This window comes from Plectropomus leopardus, chromosome 21, assembly GCF_026936395.1.
Source record: "Plectropomus leopardus strain MGB_pleo_1.0 chromosome 21, ASM2693639v1, whole genome shotgun sequence".
NCBI lineage: Eukaryota > Metazoa > Chordata > Actinopteri > Perciformes > Serranidae > Plectropomus > Plectropomus leopardus.
Genome location: NC_142196.1, coordinates 22,237,392 through 22,252,875, shown reverse-complemented (window position 1 = coordinate 22,252,875; position 15,484 = coordinate 22,237,392). Strand labels below are relative to the sequence as shown.

General features: G+C 37.8%; 2 protein-coding genes and 1 long non-coding RNA gene across 8 annotated transcripts in view; 1 reads left to right on the top strand and 2 right to left on the bottom strand.

Annotated features, from left to right (window-relative positions):
- abi1a (abl interactor 1a) overlaps positions 1-1,651 on the bottom strand; it is a 57,650-nt gene extending 55,999 nt beyond the window's left edge. For 2 of the 5 annotated variants that reach the window (XM_042510292.2, XM_042510291.2), the window contains exon 1: positions 1,406-1,649. In XM_042510292.2, the coding sequence (XP_042366226.1) occupies positions 1,406-1,522 (117 nt within the window). In that variant the 5' untranslated portion in view covers positions 1,523-1,649. Of the gene's footprint in view, positions 1-1,405 lie in introns of all 5 variants that reach the window. The other 3 variants (XM_042510297.2, XM_042510298.2, XM_042510293.2) reach the window with 3 other exon arrangements.
- A 2,582-nt stretch (positions 1,652-4,233) lies between these two features.
- acbd5a (acyl-CoA binding domain containing 5a) lies at positions 4,234-15,388 on the top strand. Of its 2 annotated transcripts, XM_088072075.1 has the most exons (14): positions 4,234-4,362; positions 4,672-4,798; positions 6,578-6,698; positions 7,733-7,805; positions 7,893-8,010; positions 8,103-8,135; positions 9,334-9,540; positions 9,630-9,821; positions 11,026-11,120; positions 11,210-11,435; positions 11,524-11,726; positions 12,624-12,683; positions 12,818-12,927; positions 13,380-15,388. In XM_088072075.1, exons 2-14 carry the CDS (start codon positions 4,702-4,704, stop codon positions 13,390-13,392), a joined length of 1,548 nt encoding a protein of 515 aa, XP_087928201.1. In that variant the 5' UTR covers positions 4,234-4,362; positions 4,672-4,701; the 3' UTR covers positions 13,393-15,388. The 2 variants fall into 2 exon arrangements, with proteins under 2 accessions (XP_087928201.1, XP_042366417.1); XM_042510483.2 differs by lacking the exon at positions 8,103-8,135.
- LOC121960677 (uncharacterized) lies at positions 4,818-7,961 on the bottom strand. The gene is made up of 3 exons (XR_006107000.2): positions 7,870-7,961; positions 7,437-7,500; positions 4,818-6,364 (listed from the first exon to the last, which is right to left on the bottom strand). It is a non-coding gene; the product is annotated as an uncharacterized LOC121960677 (long non-coding RNA).
- Positions 15,389-15,484: the final 96 nt, after the last annotated feature.

Here is a 15,484-nt window from a genome sequence, read left to right as displayed (position 1 = left end):
AATAGATATGACGACAAAAGGAAACCACAGGTTAAAACAAGCTCAGTTCCTATTAATAAGGGACTGTTTGTTATTTATGAGAGGGGAGGGAGTGGTGGTGCAAAAAGGGGAGGGCATGTCAAATACATTTTCAAGCACTGGAGAGGGACTTGGGTTTTTATTTTGGCGTAGGGGAGGTCATACAACTTAAAAAATGGCTGTATTTTGTTTTTATTTTACTGCCAATTTTTTTTAAGTAGAATCGCTTCCGAACTATTGAATAAATAATAATGTCATTTAATGCTTAATTGTCACCATAAATAAATAAATAAATTGTAGGTTAAGTGAGACACTTAATGTTTAATTTATTCTAGTGTCTCATTTAAAGGTCGGCCAATAACAAAACATTTGCACTGACTAACTAGCGTGCACGTGTAGATTGAGGATGTTTTCAACCCTTTCACCCTTCAAATTTAAGAAAATTTAAAAATCTAACAACTAATTTCTGGTGCAGGGAGGGTCATGCATTTTCCCCAAGTTATTCAGGGAGGCTAAAGGAAAAATATTTGTACCTTCAGGAAGAGTAAAAATACTAAAAACAACAAAGTCACAAAGCAGCCACCCCCTCCTCTGATAAATAAAGAACAGTCCACAAGTTGTGAAGAAGAAAAATCAATACCTCCAACCCTTATTGACCAGAAAACAATAATTTTACATTCCTCTTCAGCCTCCTTGCAACCCTGCAAACCTTAAATAAGCTCTGCTCTCCAATAAGTGTCCAAAACAAGCTTTCCATGCATATATTATGCTGTAATGTGGCATTATACGTTGTTTAATGGTTAAAAAAATCATGCAGCAACTATAAAAGCAATGCTCTGACATTAAAACATTTGCACTGAGTGCTTACAAGTCCATAATGCCACTTTAATACTACTGTAGTATCCCAATGGGGACTTTTTGTGGTATTAAATGGTGAGTTTAATGACCTTATGGCATGTAATGGACTGCTACGTTGCTCTAATATTCATGCACACTTTGTAGAGTGAAATTCCCACTTATATACTTGGAGCATCACTTAAGGTGATAAAAAACCGCAGTAAGTTTCCTTAAAATTAAATAAATGAGAAAACTTGCTGCTGTGACACACGCAGGCCTCCCTATCAGCAGAGAGAGTGGAAGCAGTTTTTTGTAGCGACCCGGTGTAATAACAAAAAAAAGTAGACACACCCTCTGTGTAAACCGAATAAATGTGGTTAACAGTTAAAATAAGGTTAAATACCCCACAGTTTTGAAAACATCAAACAGTTAGAGCAGCTCCAAGCTTTTGGGCGGATGAGTCCAGCTTCTTTTATCCACATTTCCTGTCCCAACAACCGATTCAGTGCCGAGCTTTTGGCGACAAAAGCAGGTTAAAGATAACTCTTACCTGGACATAATTGTTCTCGCAGTAGTCCGCTACTCTGGTTAGGTTTTGGTAACTCTCCACGAGCGCTCTTTTACCGGCAGGAATCTCTTCCTCTAACAACATTTGTAGCTCTGCCATCTTACATCTCTCCGCAGAGCCTCCCTTCCCTCTGCCTTCCCTTTGATTGAAACAGCCACCAGCTTTGCTCCGCTCGAGAAAAAAAATCCTCCGCCTGCTATTGTGGGATTCCTGCCCTCACTGGCGTAACCTCAGCGCGAAGATCGTCTGTGCAGAGGAGGAGGAGTCACTCCGTGGTTTAAAAGTGGGAGCAGTGTTTTGTCTGCATTGTATGGAGGATTTCAAGTGCCGCAACTTTTACGGAAGCCCTAAGCGTGTTTTTTTTTTTTTTTTTACAAGCCGTTTTCTCGATATAACGAGACATTATCTCGTTATAACGAGACATTATCTCGTTATCTCGAGAAAACAGAGTTTGCTTTCCTGAGATATTATCTCGTTATCTCGAGAAAACGAACTTTGTTTTTTGGTTTGTTTTTTTAAACTTCATTGAATGAACGTCAGAAGAAGAAGTGGCGGGTGGATGATGTGACAGCAGGTGCCGTGCGGTGTTCAGCGCGGACAAATGCGCAAAGTAAGATGATTATTACAGGAACACATCACCCAAATTTATCAGTAATCACAACTAGATTATTATACTGTTGCTCCGGTGCTTTTTGGTACGTGCAGGGGCGAGAACCTGCACGCATTTGTCCACGCTGAACACCGCACGGCTCCTGCTGTCACATCATCCACCCGCCACTTCTTCTTCTGACTTTCATTCAATAAAGTTTAAAAACAAACCAAAACCAAAGTTCGTTTTCTCGAGATAACGACTTAATATCTTGGGAAAACAAAGTTCGTTTTCTCGAGATAACGAGATAATATCTTGTTATAACGAGATAATATCTTGTTATATCGAGAAAACGGCTTGTAAAAAAAAAAAAAAACACGTCCGCTTAGGGCTTCCGTAGCTTAGGGCTTCCGTAGAAACTAAATACATAAATATTTATTTAATTTAATGCTCAAATGAATGAATGATTAAATAATACTTGAATAAATGAAAAAAATATTTAATATATAATGAAAGGCATACATTTATAAAAATATAAGTTAATACAGAATATATATTTATTTTTATGATAAAAATGAATATGATAAGATAATCCTTTATTAGTCCCACAGTGGGGAAATTTGCAGTGTTACAGCAGCTACCGGGTACAGGATAAGCAGCAAAAGAAAAAAAAATGCAAATATAAAAAAATATTGAATGTAATAACAAAACAAGATTCAAAAACAGTAGCGTAAGTTACAAGGTGCCAACAACTCAACATTCTAGAAAAAAAAAAATAAATAAATAAATAAAAATATATATATATATATATATATATATACAAGAAAATGTGTACACAAATTGCACATGGAGGATAATTGCACTTGTGAAAGAACTGCACTTTTGTACATGTCCAGATGGTGTGTGTGTGTGTGTGTGTGTGTGTGTGTGTGTGTGTGTGTGTGTGTGTGTGTGTGTGTGTGTGTGTGTGTGTGTGTGTGTGTGTGTGTGTGTGGTCTACTGGGAATTAATAAAAAATATATAATTTAATGCCTAATTGTCACCATAAATAATAAACCACATATTAAATTGAAATAAATATATTAATTTTAAATAGCTACATTGTACATTAAAAAAAGTAGCATATAATAAAATATTTTTATTGTATTTTTTTCTTTCCCATATGGTTATGGTTGGGTTTTTTTTTTTTTTTTTGGTTTTTGTTTTTGTTTTTTTTTTTTGTATATGCACCAAAATTACAAACTGCTTGTATGTGAAAACCTACTTGGCAACAAACTTGTTTTAGGAAATTAGGTCCACCTTTACCATCTTCAACATGAAAGAGGTGCACAAGTCAATGCATCAATAATTATAATCTAATATTGTAATATACATTATTTTGAAATGTATTCTATGTGACCTAGCTTGTGTTATGACTGCTAATACTTTACATTTTCTTAGATATGTTTTTGTTATAATATATCTTTTTTATTTTTGGCCTGTTGTGCTTCCAACGGGAGTGGGGAGTAGCAAGTGGGAGTTTAGTCTCTGAATCTTTTTTTCGATATCTTCACATCTGCAATCTGCAACTTCCATTCCATCTTTTTTTAAAATTATTATTATTATTTATCTGCCTATACTTTTTCCAAATGATACATTAATAATTAAACATTAGAAAATAATGAATAGTAACCATCAAAATATAAAACAAAAGATATTTTGTTTACTGGAACTAGGTAGCCTGATGTTTGAAAAATTGCTATTGTTAATCTGTGTCCTTAGGAAAGTAATAATGGTATTAGTACTAGTAGGCTACTAGTAATAGTGATAGCTATTGTAGTAATAGTAGTAGTAGTAGTAGTAGTAGTAGTAGTAGTTTGTTGTCAATTATTTCGATTAACCGATACGTTAATCGACTAGTTTTTAGCTCAAACTAACTTACAGCAACTTGTGATAGTCGCATTTAAAAACAGAGTGAGAGCTCTTACCTTTCACCGCTGTCTAACTATCACTCTTCCAACTGAAGAAAAAAATATGGATCCCTAGTGGAGCATCAAGGGAAGTGTAGTTTTACACTAAACTGTAGGGATTCGTGTTATGATTCGAGACATAGAAATGTTATAACTTATTAATTCTTATTTTTCATTTTTTCCCTATACTTTAATGTTTTATTGAGTAGGCAACACAATTTTCGTTTCTCCGTGCGTTGTAGTAGACGCGGGGGATTGTGGAACTTGTAGGCAACGCTTAAATCCGGAAGAAAACAACAGCTCCCAGAGTTCACCTTTGCCTAGCTTTATTACACTGTTCATGGCGTCTGGTCGAGGGACAGGTCGCCGTCTGACAAACAGATAGGCCGTTCACTTTAACGGTAAGTACAATCTGTTTGGACATTTTCCGTCGACAGTTTGGGAGTATTTTTTGTATTTAGCACCAATAATTGGGCGGTTATTTGCGTGTCGCATAGCAGACGATGTGTCCTAAATACAGAACCTCCTACTGGTGGTCTCAGCATACTGTAAATACAGTAAGTGGCAAGTTTAGCTAGTCGCATTAGCGTCGCAAAAATCTGGATTTATGAGCTAAAATGGCAGTACATGTGTTATTACGGACGTTTTAGCACATATATGTTATACGTGTGTTATTACATTTTAGTGGTGTGTTTGTTTACTGTCTGTAGGTTTTGTGTTGACTGTCTCAGTGAGACACGATGGAGGTGGACAGTGTCAAAGTGGAGGATGAGAGGCGTTTGACGGTGCTGAGGTTTGAAGCTGCCGTCAAAGTGATCAAGAGTTTGCCCCCCGATGGTAAGTGAACAAACCAGTCTCTATATCATTTAGGCCAGTTAGACCAGTTCCTGGCTTTAACATGGGAGTATAGACAGCGTCAGATCTAGCTTGGTGCAGTCAACAGCTTGGTCTGCTCTGGATCTTGTGCGATTTAAAGGCTTAATCCACTTTACTAAGTGTGCAGAGATTTGCCTCCCAGCCTGCAGTCTGCACTCAATGCACAACCACACAGTCAATTTTAAAAGTCTGTCTTGTCGCAAAGACTTTGCAGATATATAAGACATTTAAAAACAGTACGAATGGTGCTAAGTAGGAGTGTACCAGTACATTGATCTGGAGAAAATAATTAATGATCCACAATTAAATTGAATTTATTTATTCTATAGGGATGATGCAGTTAAACATAGTTTCATACAAACATGAAGCTATGTGCTGCACAGAGTTTATAGCAACTGCTGTCCAACTCTTATCCCTAGCTGGGCTTTTAAGTATACAGTGGGAAAAATGTGCGTAATTCAGTTATGTAAAACTTGACTATAGATAGTCAAATACAGTAAAAAACAGATATCATAAAATAGAAACACACAATTTCCATAAATCAATGTTCATCAGAAATGTAAAATACATCAGTCTAAAAATGAGTACAGCTCTGGTTTGTTTTGAGCCAGTTTTTGACCTTTGTTGTGAATGTTTTTAAATCTGTGATTAACTTTATTTCAGTCAGTAACGTGTTCCATAGTTTACAGCCTTTAGGAGAAAGCTGACTGTGCAAATGTAGAATTACAGTGTTGTATGTTAGTTTCCGTTCACCGTACTTCTTGTTACGCTACGAGATTATGGACGCAAAGTGAAAACAATTATTCATAAACAGCGAAAAGTGGATATAAACATAATATACATATAGATATGCACAGTGTTGGGAAGGTTAACTTAAAAGGTTACTTTACTTTTTAAGGTTTGTTTTCTTTTTGTTCTTCCTTTTAATGTAATGCATTATTGTTATTCATTCCTTATTATATGCATTCCCTTTGGAAAATTGTTAACAAGGACTGAAATAAATCACCTCTACAAACTAAAAAGTATTTTTGTCTAAGCAGACCTCCTCATTGAACGCTCTCTAGTGCCAAACAGATAATGGCAAACAGTCAAAAAAAATAAAACAACAATGAGAACATTGGGGAAAAAAATACCGGTGTCGACTTAGATGATACAAACAAAGCAGGAGAAGCAGGCAGCAGGTGTCTGTTCAGCAGAGCAGTTTATTTAAAGCAGTGTGGTTGATTACAGGATAGCTTTGTGATTTATTCTCTGCAATGAGAAAAAAAGAATCAACAATAAACCAAAGCATTAACTAATATTGTGCAGTGAGAAAGTGAATTAAAGTCTTTAAGGACCGTAACTTACGTGATGCACACATGGTTGCTGCTGCAGAGAGGAACAAAGGGAGACAGGCGACACATATAGCCTCTCATTAGACAGAGGGATTGCACCTGAGGAGGGTGGAGCCTGTCGGGCAGGTGCGCTTGATTTATCCTCCTCTCCTCTGGTGGGTCAGGTGATCTCCTCAGGGAGGTATTTTGGGGACTTTAAACAGAAGTTACTGTTACTGTCTCATATTGATTGCAGGCCTCTGAACTGAATTGAACATAATCATATTGTGGCTTTGTGATATTAGCAAATATCATATCTTGGTCCAAATAATTAATATAATATTGTACAGTGATGAAATGTTTTATTTGAACCCCTTGGGTTTATTAAACACTTATTTTGCACAATTTTTGTATTTATTTCCCACAGGTCCCTTTCAGCCCTCCAACGACATGATGCTCAAGTTCTACAGTTACTACAAACAAGCCACTGTGGGCGCGTGCAATATACCCCGACCTGGCTTTTGGGATGCAGTTGGCAAAGCAAAATGGTAAAGACAAAAAGAGATGTACAGTCAGTCGATACTTTTCTATTTTTGCCTAAAAATGTAAAGATTTATTATGTTCTTTGTAACATGTATGGGGAAAATATTATTCTATTTGATTTGAGGCTGCGCAATTAATTAAAATATTATTGAAGTGGCAATATGGACAGGTGCAATATCCAAATAACAGAAGCTGCATTTTCAAAAAAATAATGTGGTAAAATTTCTCACAACATACTATTATAAATGAGAAATTGTGTGGTGTGACAGAGATGTCCTGGCCTAAAAATCATTTTTTAGATGTGTTTGGTATAGACTCCAGCAAAAAATACATCAACATTTATTCTTATTCTATTAATAATAAATCTTATTCTTCTTATTATTTTGTTTTATTTTATTGTGAAAATTAAATGAAAAAAAATATCAAAGTAATCACAATACTTTTTATTAAATTACACTTTTCTCCGTCCCTCTGTTCGTCATTTTCAAGAATAATTGTCCTACAAGGGTCACGCTGACGAGCTTAAGTTGTAATAATACCACTGCAAATCATGAAATTTGATTCTGTAAAACCTTGATCATTGAAACTGAGACAATATTTGACTTGAGCATGTTGCAAAACATGTTGATTCTGGGTCACTTTGAACCAGATTCTCCTCACTGGGTTTTGTGACCTGCAGTTTCCCCTTTTTAGCGTCAAGCTGTGTTACTTGATCTCTGGACTCTTGGAATGTAACCTCTTACCCACTGCAGGGTGCACACTTTCTCACATTGCATCGAGGTGGGGTGTCGTAAGTTTATCAGAAAACTGTAAAAACACAGAGTAAAGGATTAACTCCTGTTACTAATGAATGGTGACGTTTTTGTCGGCCTTAGACCCTCGGCTATCGAAGGACACGTTAACCTCAAATAAACTGGAGGTGTTGACATAGTTGGAAAGTGCTGCAGATTTTTTCAAAACAAATCTCTATGACATAAATGCTTTATAGTTTTTACTCTATAAAGTGATATAATAATGCATTTTTTGCTTAATTATTCAGGGATGCATGGAACTCTCTCGGAGATATGCCAAAAGAAGAAGCAATGGCAGCGTATGTTGATGAAATGAAGCTGGTACGTTACTTTTACAGAAGTTTTCTGATATAGGAACGTAATTTGACTATGGTTGACGTTGCACCTGTTGCTGTGTCTGCTGTGTAGATCCTGGAGGGCATGCCCATGTCAGACGAGGTGGAGGAGCTCCTTCGCGTCCTCGGCCCGTTCTATGAGCTGATCGAGGAGAAGAAAAAGATCACACAGATATCAGACCTGAGCACAGGTAGGTTTTTGTTCACCTTTCACTTTGTTTGTGATGTCATAAACAGCACGTGGAGCTTAACCTTTATAATTTGCCTCTTGTCATATGCTCAGCCCGTTTGACACAGTTTGCTAGGCAACTGGAAGGCAAGTACATCACTGAGTGTGGCTGTAGTTTAGTGCTGGTCTGGTCTGGTCTGGTCTGGTCTGGTCTGGTCTGGTCTGGTGTCGTAGCTCAGATGCTTTTGGTGCTTCATAGCGGTGATGTTGTGCATGCTCAACTAGTGTTAGAGAACATGTGGCTCAGCTCATCTGACTTTTTTGCTTTTGGAAATACAGAATAAGACACTTTCTTTTGATACAGATAAACACAAACCTCATCTGTGTGGAGTTTCTGAAACTCACATGACAAAAGTACTTGAAGAGTTTGTTTCATTTCTCCATGGGGTCCTTTCCGCTACAGATTTGCACAGAACATAAGCAATATTTTCAACACAGTTGCGAGATGATTGTGTTTCCACTGAGTGATGTTATGTGACTTCTCTCGTGATAATATTCCAAGAAGCATGGTGATGAATGCTCAAAACATTAGCAGGTTTATTTCTATTGCAGCCGCTGCACTAGCTGTCACTATTTCCAATCAAAGGTGACATAGGTGTGTTATGCGAGCGATAATGGAAAGGCAAGCTCCTTATACGTGAGAGCGGCCACTTATGAGGGATTTCTGGGAGGTGATAGTCCACGATTTCACATAGGAATTGTGGAATCAAAACTTCCAGATGATCTGCTCAACTTTTGAAGTGTTATACCATGCAATAACAGCTCTTGTAGCTCCTGCTGCATCATGCCCGATGGAGCCAGTTCCTACCAACAAGTGCATAGCCATAGCGTCATGTGAACCATAAAAAAGCGAAAAAAGTGTTTTCTTTGCAGTATTGTGAAATATGGCTTTTTGGAATCACCTGAAATACCACCTCATGCAAGCGGAAAAACTTTTGCAGTAAATGGGAGTTTTTTCAAAATTGACGTGTTTCCATTAGGCATATCTTATATTTGTTATTTCAGTTTGCACAATTGTCTCACGCTCGTGACAAAAACAAGCACTTATGACGGATATAAATTAAAGGAGCGCGCCTGTTTCGAGTGATTACATTGCAGCCTTGTTCCCACTGCAGCTTGCTTTTGCAATACAGAATGCATTTTTAAAAATCTAATCATCCTTTGAGCAATAAAACATGGGAAAAAAGGGTTCAGGTTGAAAAACAAATAGTGTTTCCCCTTAACGTCATCCTTAAAGGATGCACTGCCTTTTGGTTTATGTAATTAAATCCATTTTGTTGCGCAGGGTTTGGCGCAATGTTGAATTCAGCATCATCGAAGAGCGTCGCAAAGAGCATCGTCAGAACGATGGAAATGAACGGCACTCTGGAGACTCGTCCATCCAGACTCAAGTCAAAGGAAAAGTCCGATGAAGAAACACCAGAGGAGGAAGAAGATGAGGATGAGGAGGACGAGGAGGAGGAAGAAGTGGTGATAAGGGACGTCAAAAAAGGTAAAGTTATAAATTCTGCGCACGAAAAAATAACGGGTATAAAAAAAATATTTTATTGACGTGTTTTTCTTTTTTGGGGTTTATTTCAGACAAGAAATCAGCAGCTTCGCAGCCAAAGAAGAAAGGTTCAGCCAGGAGACACAAAGTCCCCCTGTCCAACGGTAAAGTGGCCAACGGGGTCGTCCATCTGACCAATGGGAGTCATTCGAGAGCTGCTCTGAACAGCGACAACTCTCAGGAGGGTTCAGTTGGCGAGCCTCTGCTCAACGGTCACCACGCAGGTAAAGAACAGCAGCTTCTATGATGGGACGCTGTGTTCTGGTTTAAAGTCCAAATGAAACAGAAGTTACAGCGTCTGTACTGCGATTCATTTCCCAGAGATTCTAACACACAAAGTGTTTAAGTGTTGTGCAGTTACAAGAAAGATTGAAATAAAATGAATTGCGTTTGATTGGACCTGTGAAAGTGTGGGAAATAAGTGTAATAAATAAGTTTGGAATAGCTGCCCACAGACGCCACGGTGGATATGACCAAAACGCTGTCTTTGGCTGTACTCACTGTTTGTCCGATGGTGCCTTGTGTGTCGTTGCAGGATGTGTGGAGAGTTGCTGGGTGACATGAAACTTAATTGTCTGACTATTGCTTTCAAACGAAATAAAACAAACTCTTACAAAATTAAGAAACAAAGTTTCATTCAATGGCACGATAAACAGATTTATCAAACAATGAAAGTAAGATTCAACCAAACACACGGCCGTCGAAGACTGCTGCTGTTTTCCCTGCTCAACTAGTTTTACACACCTGCCTTTAATGAGAGGGTAATGAGATGCCACGTCAGGTGAGGCATTCAGGTGACTCAAAAAATGGGAATTTATAAGTGCTTGCAAGAAATGGCTTTAAGAGGGTGATATGGAGCTGCCGTGGACTGTTGGTTTCACACAGACCTCCCTCCCCTGGAGCATGATGGGTCTGAAGTTTCCAGGTTGAAGGACATGTTTTCTCAAATCAGTATGCAACTATTTTGGTGTAAAAATACTCTTTTGGACATAAATTTGGCATCTAATGGGAGAAAATGAACGTTTAACACAGGTATACAGGGTTAAAATTGCACAAGTGTCTTTTTTGTTTCACTCCGTCTTTAAATCTCACATTAGTGAAAGTCTTGTTCTGTGACTGAGGACTCTCCTCGCCCACCGCACGTGACTGCCCGTGCTGGTGTATCAGCGCACCATGTGATCAGATAATCTGCTAAGCTTCATTCCCAGAGCTGTGGCAACTCAGCAGACGCTGAATCTTAACACTTTACACGTCAGCTGCTCCTGGGACTCTTTAAATGGACCAAGTTAATGACTCTGCTAAAATGGCACAAAAAGCCCCAGAATTCAGCGAACGCTGCCTTTCCTCCATGTCCCTCTGTTCATTACTGCACAGTTTACTCCACATCACAATGCAGGATGAGTCTGAGTCTTTGTGTGCTGGTTTTAGATCCCGGTGTAGATGTGACTGGTCCCAGCCACCTGGCCAGTGACTCAGACAGCGAAGTCTACTGTGATTCTGTGGACCAGTTCGGCCAGGAAGAGGCAAGTAAAAACTGAAAACCACTTGTTTTAGTGCAGTGTTTGTAGCTCTCGGTCCACCATTGATTCATTTTTAATGTGCATTTCTCCAGAACTCAGAGCATAACCGCTCTTTGGACGACCTGGAGGAAGAGGAGAACCACGTCCTGCCGCCGCTAGAGGAGCCCCAGGCGACTCAGGAGCTCCAGGAGGATGTTCACGGTGCACCGCAGGGCATCAGGTGTGGAGGAGAAGATGGAGAGAACAGTGGAGCGATGTCACAGAGACAGAGACTGAACGTAGACATGCCGAGCAGCTCTTTGGTCAGAAGAGGAAGAGGTAAGGTCGTCATTATAGAGCGTTTATACTCAGAGAGCCTCGTTTCAACGGAACATGTATTCATTATGAATAATTTCCATGTTTTTAGGCTCCAGGTCTCCGGGCCGCGGCTCTGGATCTCTGATGCCTGCGTACAGTGGAGGAGACGGGGACGGGGACCGCTGGGGAGGAGCGGGAACACCTGGGGGGAGCCTGAATGAGCAGATAGTGGTGGCGCTGGCGAGACTGCAGGAGGACATGCAGAGCGTTCTGGAGAGGCTGCACACCCTCGAGGCTCTGACCGCGAGCCAGGTCGGACGAGTCCCACAAGTCTGTCCTCTCATTTACCCGAAGGACAATGGGCCCAAAAACACCACATTTTTCAAATCTCAATATTTGATTATATTTCTGTTTATGGTAGGAAATTTGATCTGGGTCTTTGCCTGAAAAAATAAGCAATTTAAACATATCACGTCATATTTTTATGGCTTTTAAAAATACTCTTATAGTAGTTGGTTTTTTTTGTTTATATGCTAATGCTTTCACCTCATTGCAGTTTGAGATTTGTTCCAAATATAAAGTGCATTAGAAATATAAGTTATTATTATTATTATTATCATGTTGGGCTTTGAAAAATGATATTTTTTACTGTCTTCTAACATTTATTAATCAAACACCTAAACAGCTACCTGGGACTACTTTCTGTGTTTAGATATTAAGTAAAGGAAGAGGGCAGCATTTTTATTAAAAAAAGGCAATTATAGTAAACAAACCGTTGATAAAACTACCCCAAAAAATATATTATCTCTGATAATATTTCCCTGAGTTAAGCTTTATTCCCTTCTTGAAAAATATCTTTCAGATGTAGACAAGCTGTTAGAAACCACTGAGGAGCAGCTTCAGTAAATGTAAATGCCCATCAACCACATTGTTTTAATTTGTTTTCAGTATGCAAATGTGCATACATATATTAATAATTTCCATGACAAGAAGTGGCAGATCACACTTCTTAAAAATGGACACAGTTGGGGCTAAGTTATGATTTCAGTGTGCAGATGAGGCTATTTAGGGCAGAAGATAAGGTTTTGTACTTTGGCTCTGTAAACAACACTCTGGACAGATAATCCCTGAAATATTTATACTTAAGTGGTGTTTTATCTTTTCCTTTGACAAATATTTATGGACTTTTTTAACTTTATGTCTCTGCAGGCGAGATCAATGTCTCTGTCTCCAACTTATGCATCACCCCCGGTGAATAAGAGGAGTCAGGTAAACAAAAACCATGTTTTAGCTAAATTGATTTTTTATGATCTTCAGCAGGAACTAAAATGATTTATTTTACAAATTAGTATAATTTGCAGTAACGCTAATTTTTTATTTATTCTTCATATTTCTTCCCCTAGAAACCATCCTGGTGGCCTTTCGACATTTCTCCGACCAGTTTGGCTTTTGCTGTTATTTGGCCATTTGTGGTACAGTGGCTTATTCGCCTATACATGCAGCGGAGAAGAAGGTATTCTCTACTTTTTTAAATTGTTTTTATTTAATTTAATTGTAAATATATATATCAGTTACTCATCCCATGCTATCTTAATTTTGTGAATAAAACCGTTTTTCTCGCATGCCTCCATAGTGACCAAAGAATCAAGAAATTTAGAAAATTTGTAATTAATTTAAGTCATAGGTGATTATGTTTAGCAAAAGCAAAACTATATCACTTTGGTGTTTGAAAGATCACATTCAGCAAAGTCACAACTGATCAAGGCGGCGGCAAACAAGCAACTTGAATGTTAAACGAGGTAAAATTACTGTTTTTTTTCACTGGCGTTATGAAGAGAGCAGCGATAACTTTTAATTTTAATTGATATACAAATGATCATTTGGGGAGTGAAGTATTCCTTAAAAACTGCAATTTGCAAAACTGCAAACCCATTTTAACTCCTTAATGTTGTCCTCCTTTAACAGACGAATCAACTGAACTTGCTCTCATCTAAAAACCCATGGGCACAGACGATGAAGAGGAGTCCTCTAAATGTCTCCGGTTGGGTTGCTAATGGCTGTAACTCCCCCCTGCTTAGACCCACAGCCCAGTAATTTGCTTTTGCACTATTAAGAAGGCATCTAGAGTAATGAGTGGGAGGATGATTCCTCTGGAGCGTGTTGTACTGCAGATGTGGAATCAGATAGAAACATGAATGTATGGGCTCAGAGCCTGCGATTATACACCCTTTTTAAGATCCCACTATACTGGAATATTTTTCTGTGTAAGAAATGGTTTATGTCGAGAGGAGGAACCCACAGAGGGGATGTTGTCAGCGTGTTTATAAACCAACTACAGCAGCTTCCCCATTACTTCCATGGCTAAGGCTGTGTTGCACATAAAATGGGCCCGATACTTAAGTTTGAGCGTAATGCTTGATGTGGTTATCAATTGTCACAGTTCACTTTCATTAGTTGCCCAGTTAATGCTGCTATGATAAAATTTAATAACTGTAGTTTAGAGGGGAGGATTGAATGTAACAATATATTGATGTGTGTAATTCTTTTAAACTCTTTATAATAAGTTAATATTTATTGCTTTTAGCAAGTTATAATGAAGGCATTACCGGCCAGATTTCAGCTGTATGAATGAGGTTTATGTTTAAAATGACTAAATATTGTTTATGGAAGTGTAATGCATTCACTTGAGAAGAAAAAAAAGAATATTATCTAAAAAATGTAACGAAATAATGTTGTAAATTCTTGTTTTTCTGAATTAACTATGTAATCTAGTAAATTCTCACAAGCTGTCATAAATTCCTGTTGAGAAGAGAAAATGTAAATTCTTGTTTTTCTAAATTAAGAAGATAATGGGGCAAATTCAGTTTTTTCTAAATTAAGAAGATGATGGCCTAAAATTTGTCTTTCTGAGTCAAAATTCTCATTTTCTGAATTAATGAGAATTTCTTAGATTCATTTGTTGTAAAATCTCACTTTTCTGAGTTAACAAGATAATGTGCACTCTTGTTTCTTTAACCTAGTTAGATAATCTTTTGAATTTGCCTTTTTCCAAACTAACGAGATGTAACAAGACATTGTAAATTCCAATTTTTCTGAATTAACGAGATAACCTCAGAAATTCTCACTTCCCGAATTAAAAAAATAATAGCCTACATTTTCATTTTTTGCAGTCACGAGATAATAATCTTATTAATTTAAAAAAAAACAGCTGCTTTTTCTTCTCAACCGGATGTATTTCACTTCCGCAGGTTTGCATAGTTTAGACAAGGTTAGTGAAACGTTTTCGTCAGCTGTCCTGCTGCATATCAGTCTGTGCTTTACGTCCAAGTGGACTCCCACTTAAAATTGTTTTCCAAATAGAAGTGCCTCAACATCATAAGGTACATTCATACTGTAGCTGGTGTTATGATTTCGTACATTCACATATTGTAGCATAACTGTTCCAGTGCTGGACCAAATTCACATGAATCATAACTACCTAGTGAGCCATAAGGTGGTGAGAATATCCAACAGCGTCATCGTCCACTCAGATATCTGATTATTGATGCTTAACACTTGTCGCCGTCTGTGTTGTTTACGCTGTCAAGTTTTTCTATATCGTATAATTTTAACGTGTGATGTAATATGTTTGTACAAATAATTGTGGAAAGATTTTGTGTGAGTGATAATAATCATAAATTGTTTGCAAAGCTGTGAGATCCGTGTAAATTGTAAACAATAGCTGTACAGTTCAGATTAAAATGCAGTATTTTAATTGCATTCCCATGTATTATTAATATAGAGTTCTATATCATTTACAAAGGTTTGCATCTGCAATAGCACTAATCTTTCCAGAGCCATTATGTTTTAATAAAAAAAAGTAATAGTTTACCTTTCTACTGAAATGTACTAAGGCTTTCTCACCCTCTCTGCCTGTGGATAGAGTGGTGTTTGCATGTGATAATCCAAGCCTCAAATAAAGTTTTCAGAAAGCACTGAAAGCAATTTGTCCTCATTACGTCAAAGAAAGTGTTTGACATTTTTGGGAAATATATTTATGGTCAAAAAAATCAAGGTTTTGAAAGTTAAAA

Bases quoted from the DNA above. Each gene is read 5' to 3' on its own strand.
- acbd5a (XM_088072075.1), top strand. From the start codon at position 4,702: ATGGAGGTGGACAGTGTCAAAGTGGAGGATGAGAGGCGTTTGACGGTG. The intron at 4,799-6,577 runs GTAAGTGAACAA...TATTTCCCACAG, and splicing joins CAAGAGTTTGCCCCCCGATG to GTCCCTTTCAGCCCTCCAAC. The intron at 11,436-11,523 runs GTAAGGTCGTCA...CCATGTTTTTAG, and splicing joins TTTGGTCAGAAGAGGAAGAG to GCTCCAGGTCTCCGGGCCGC.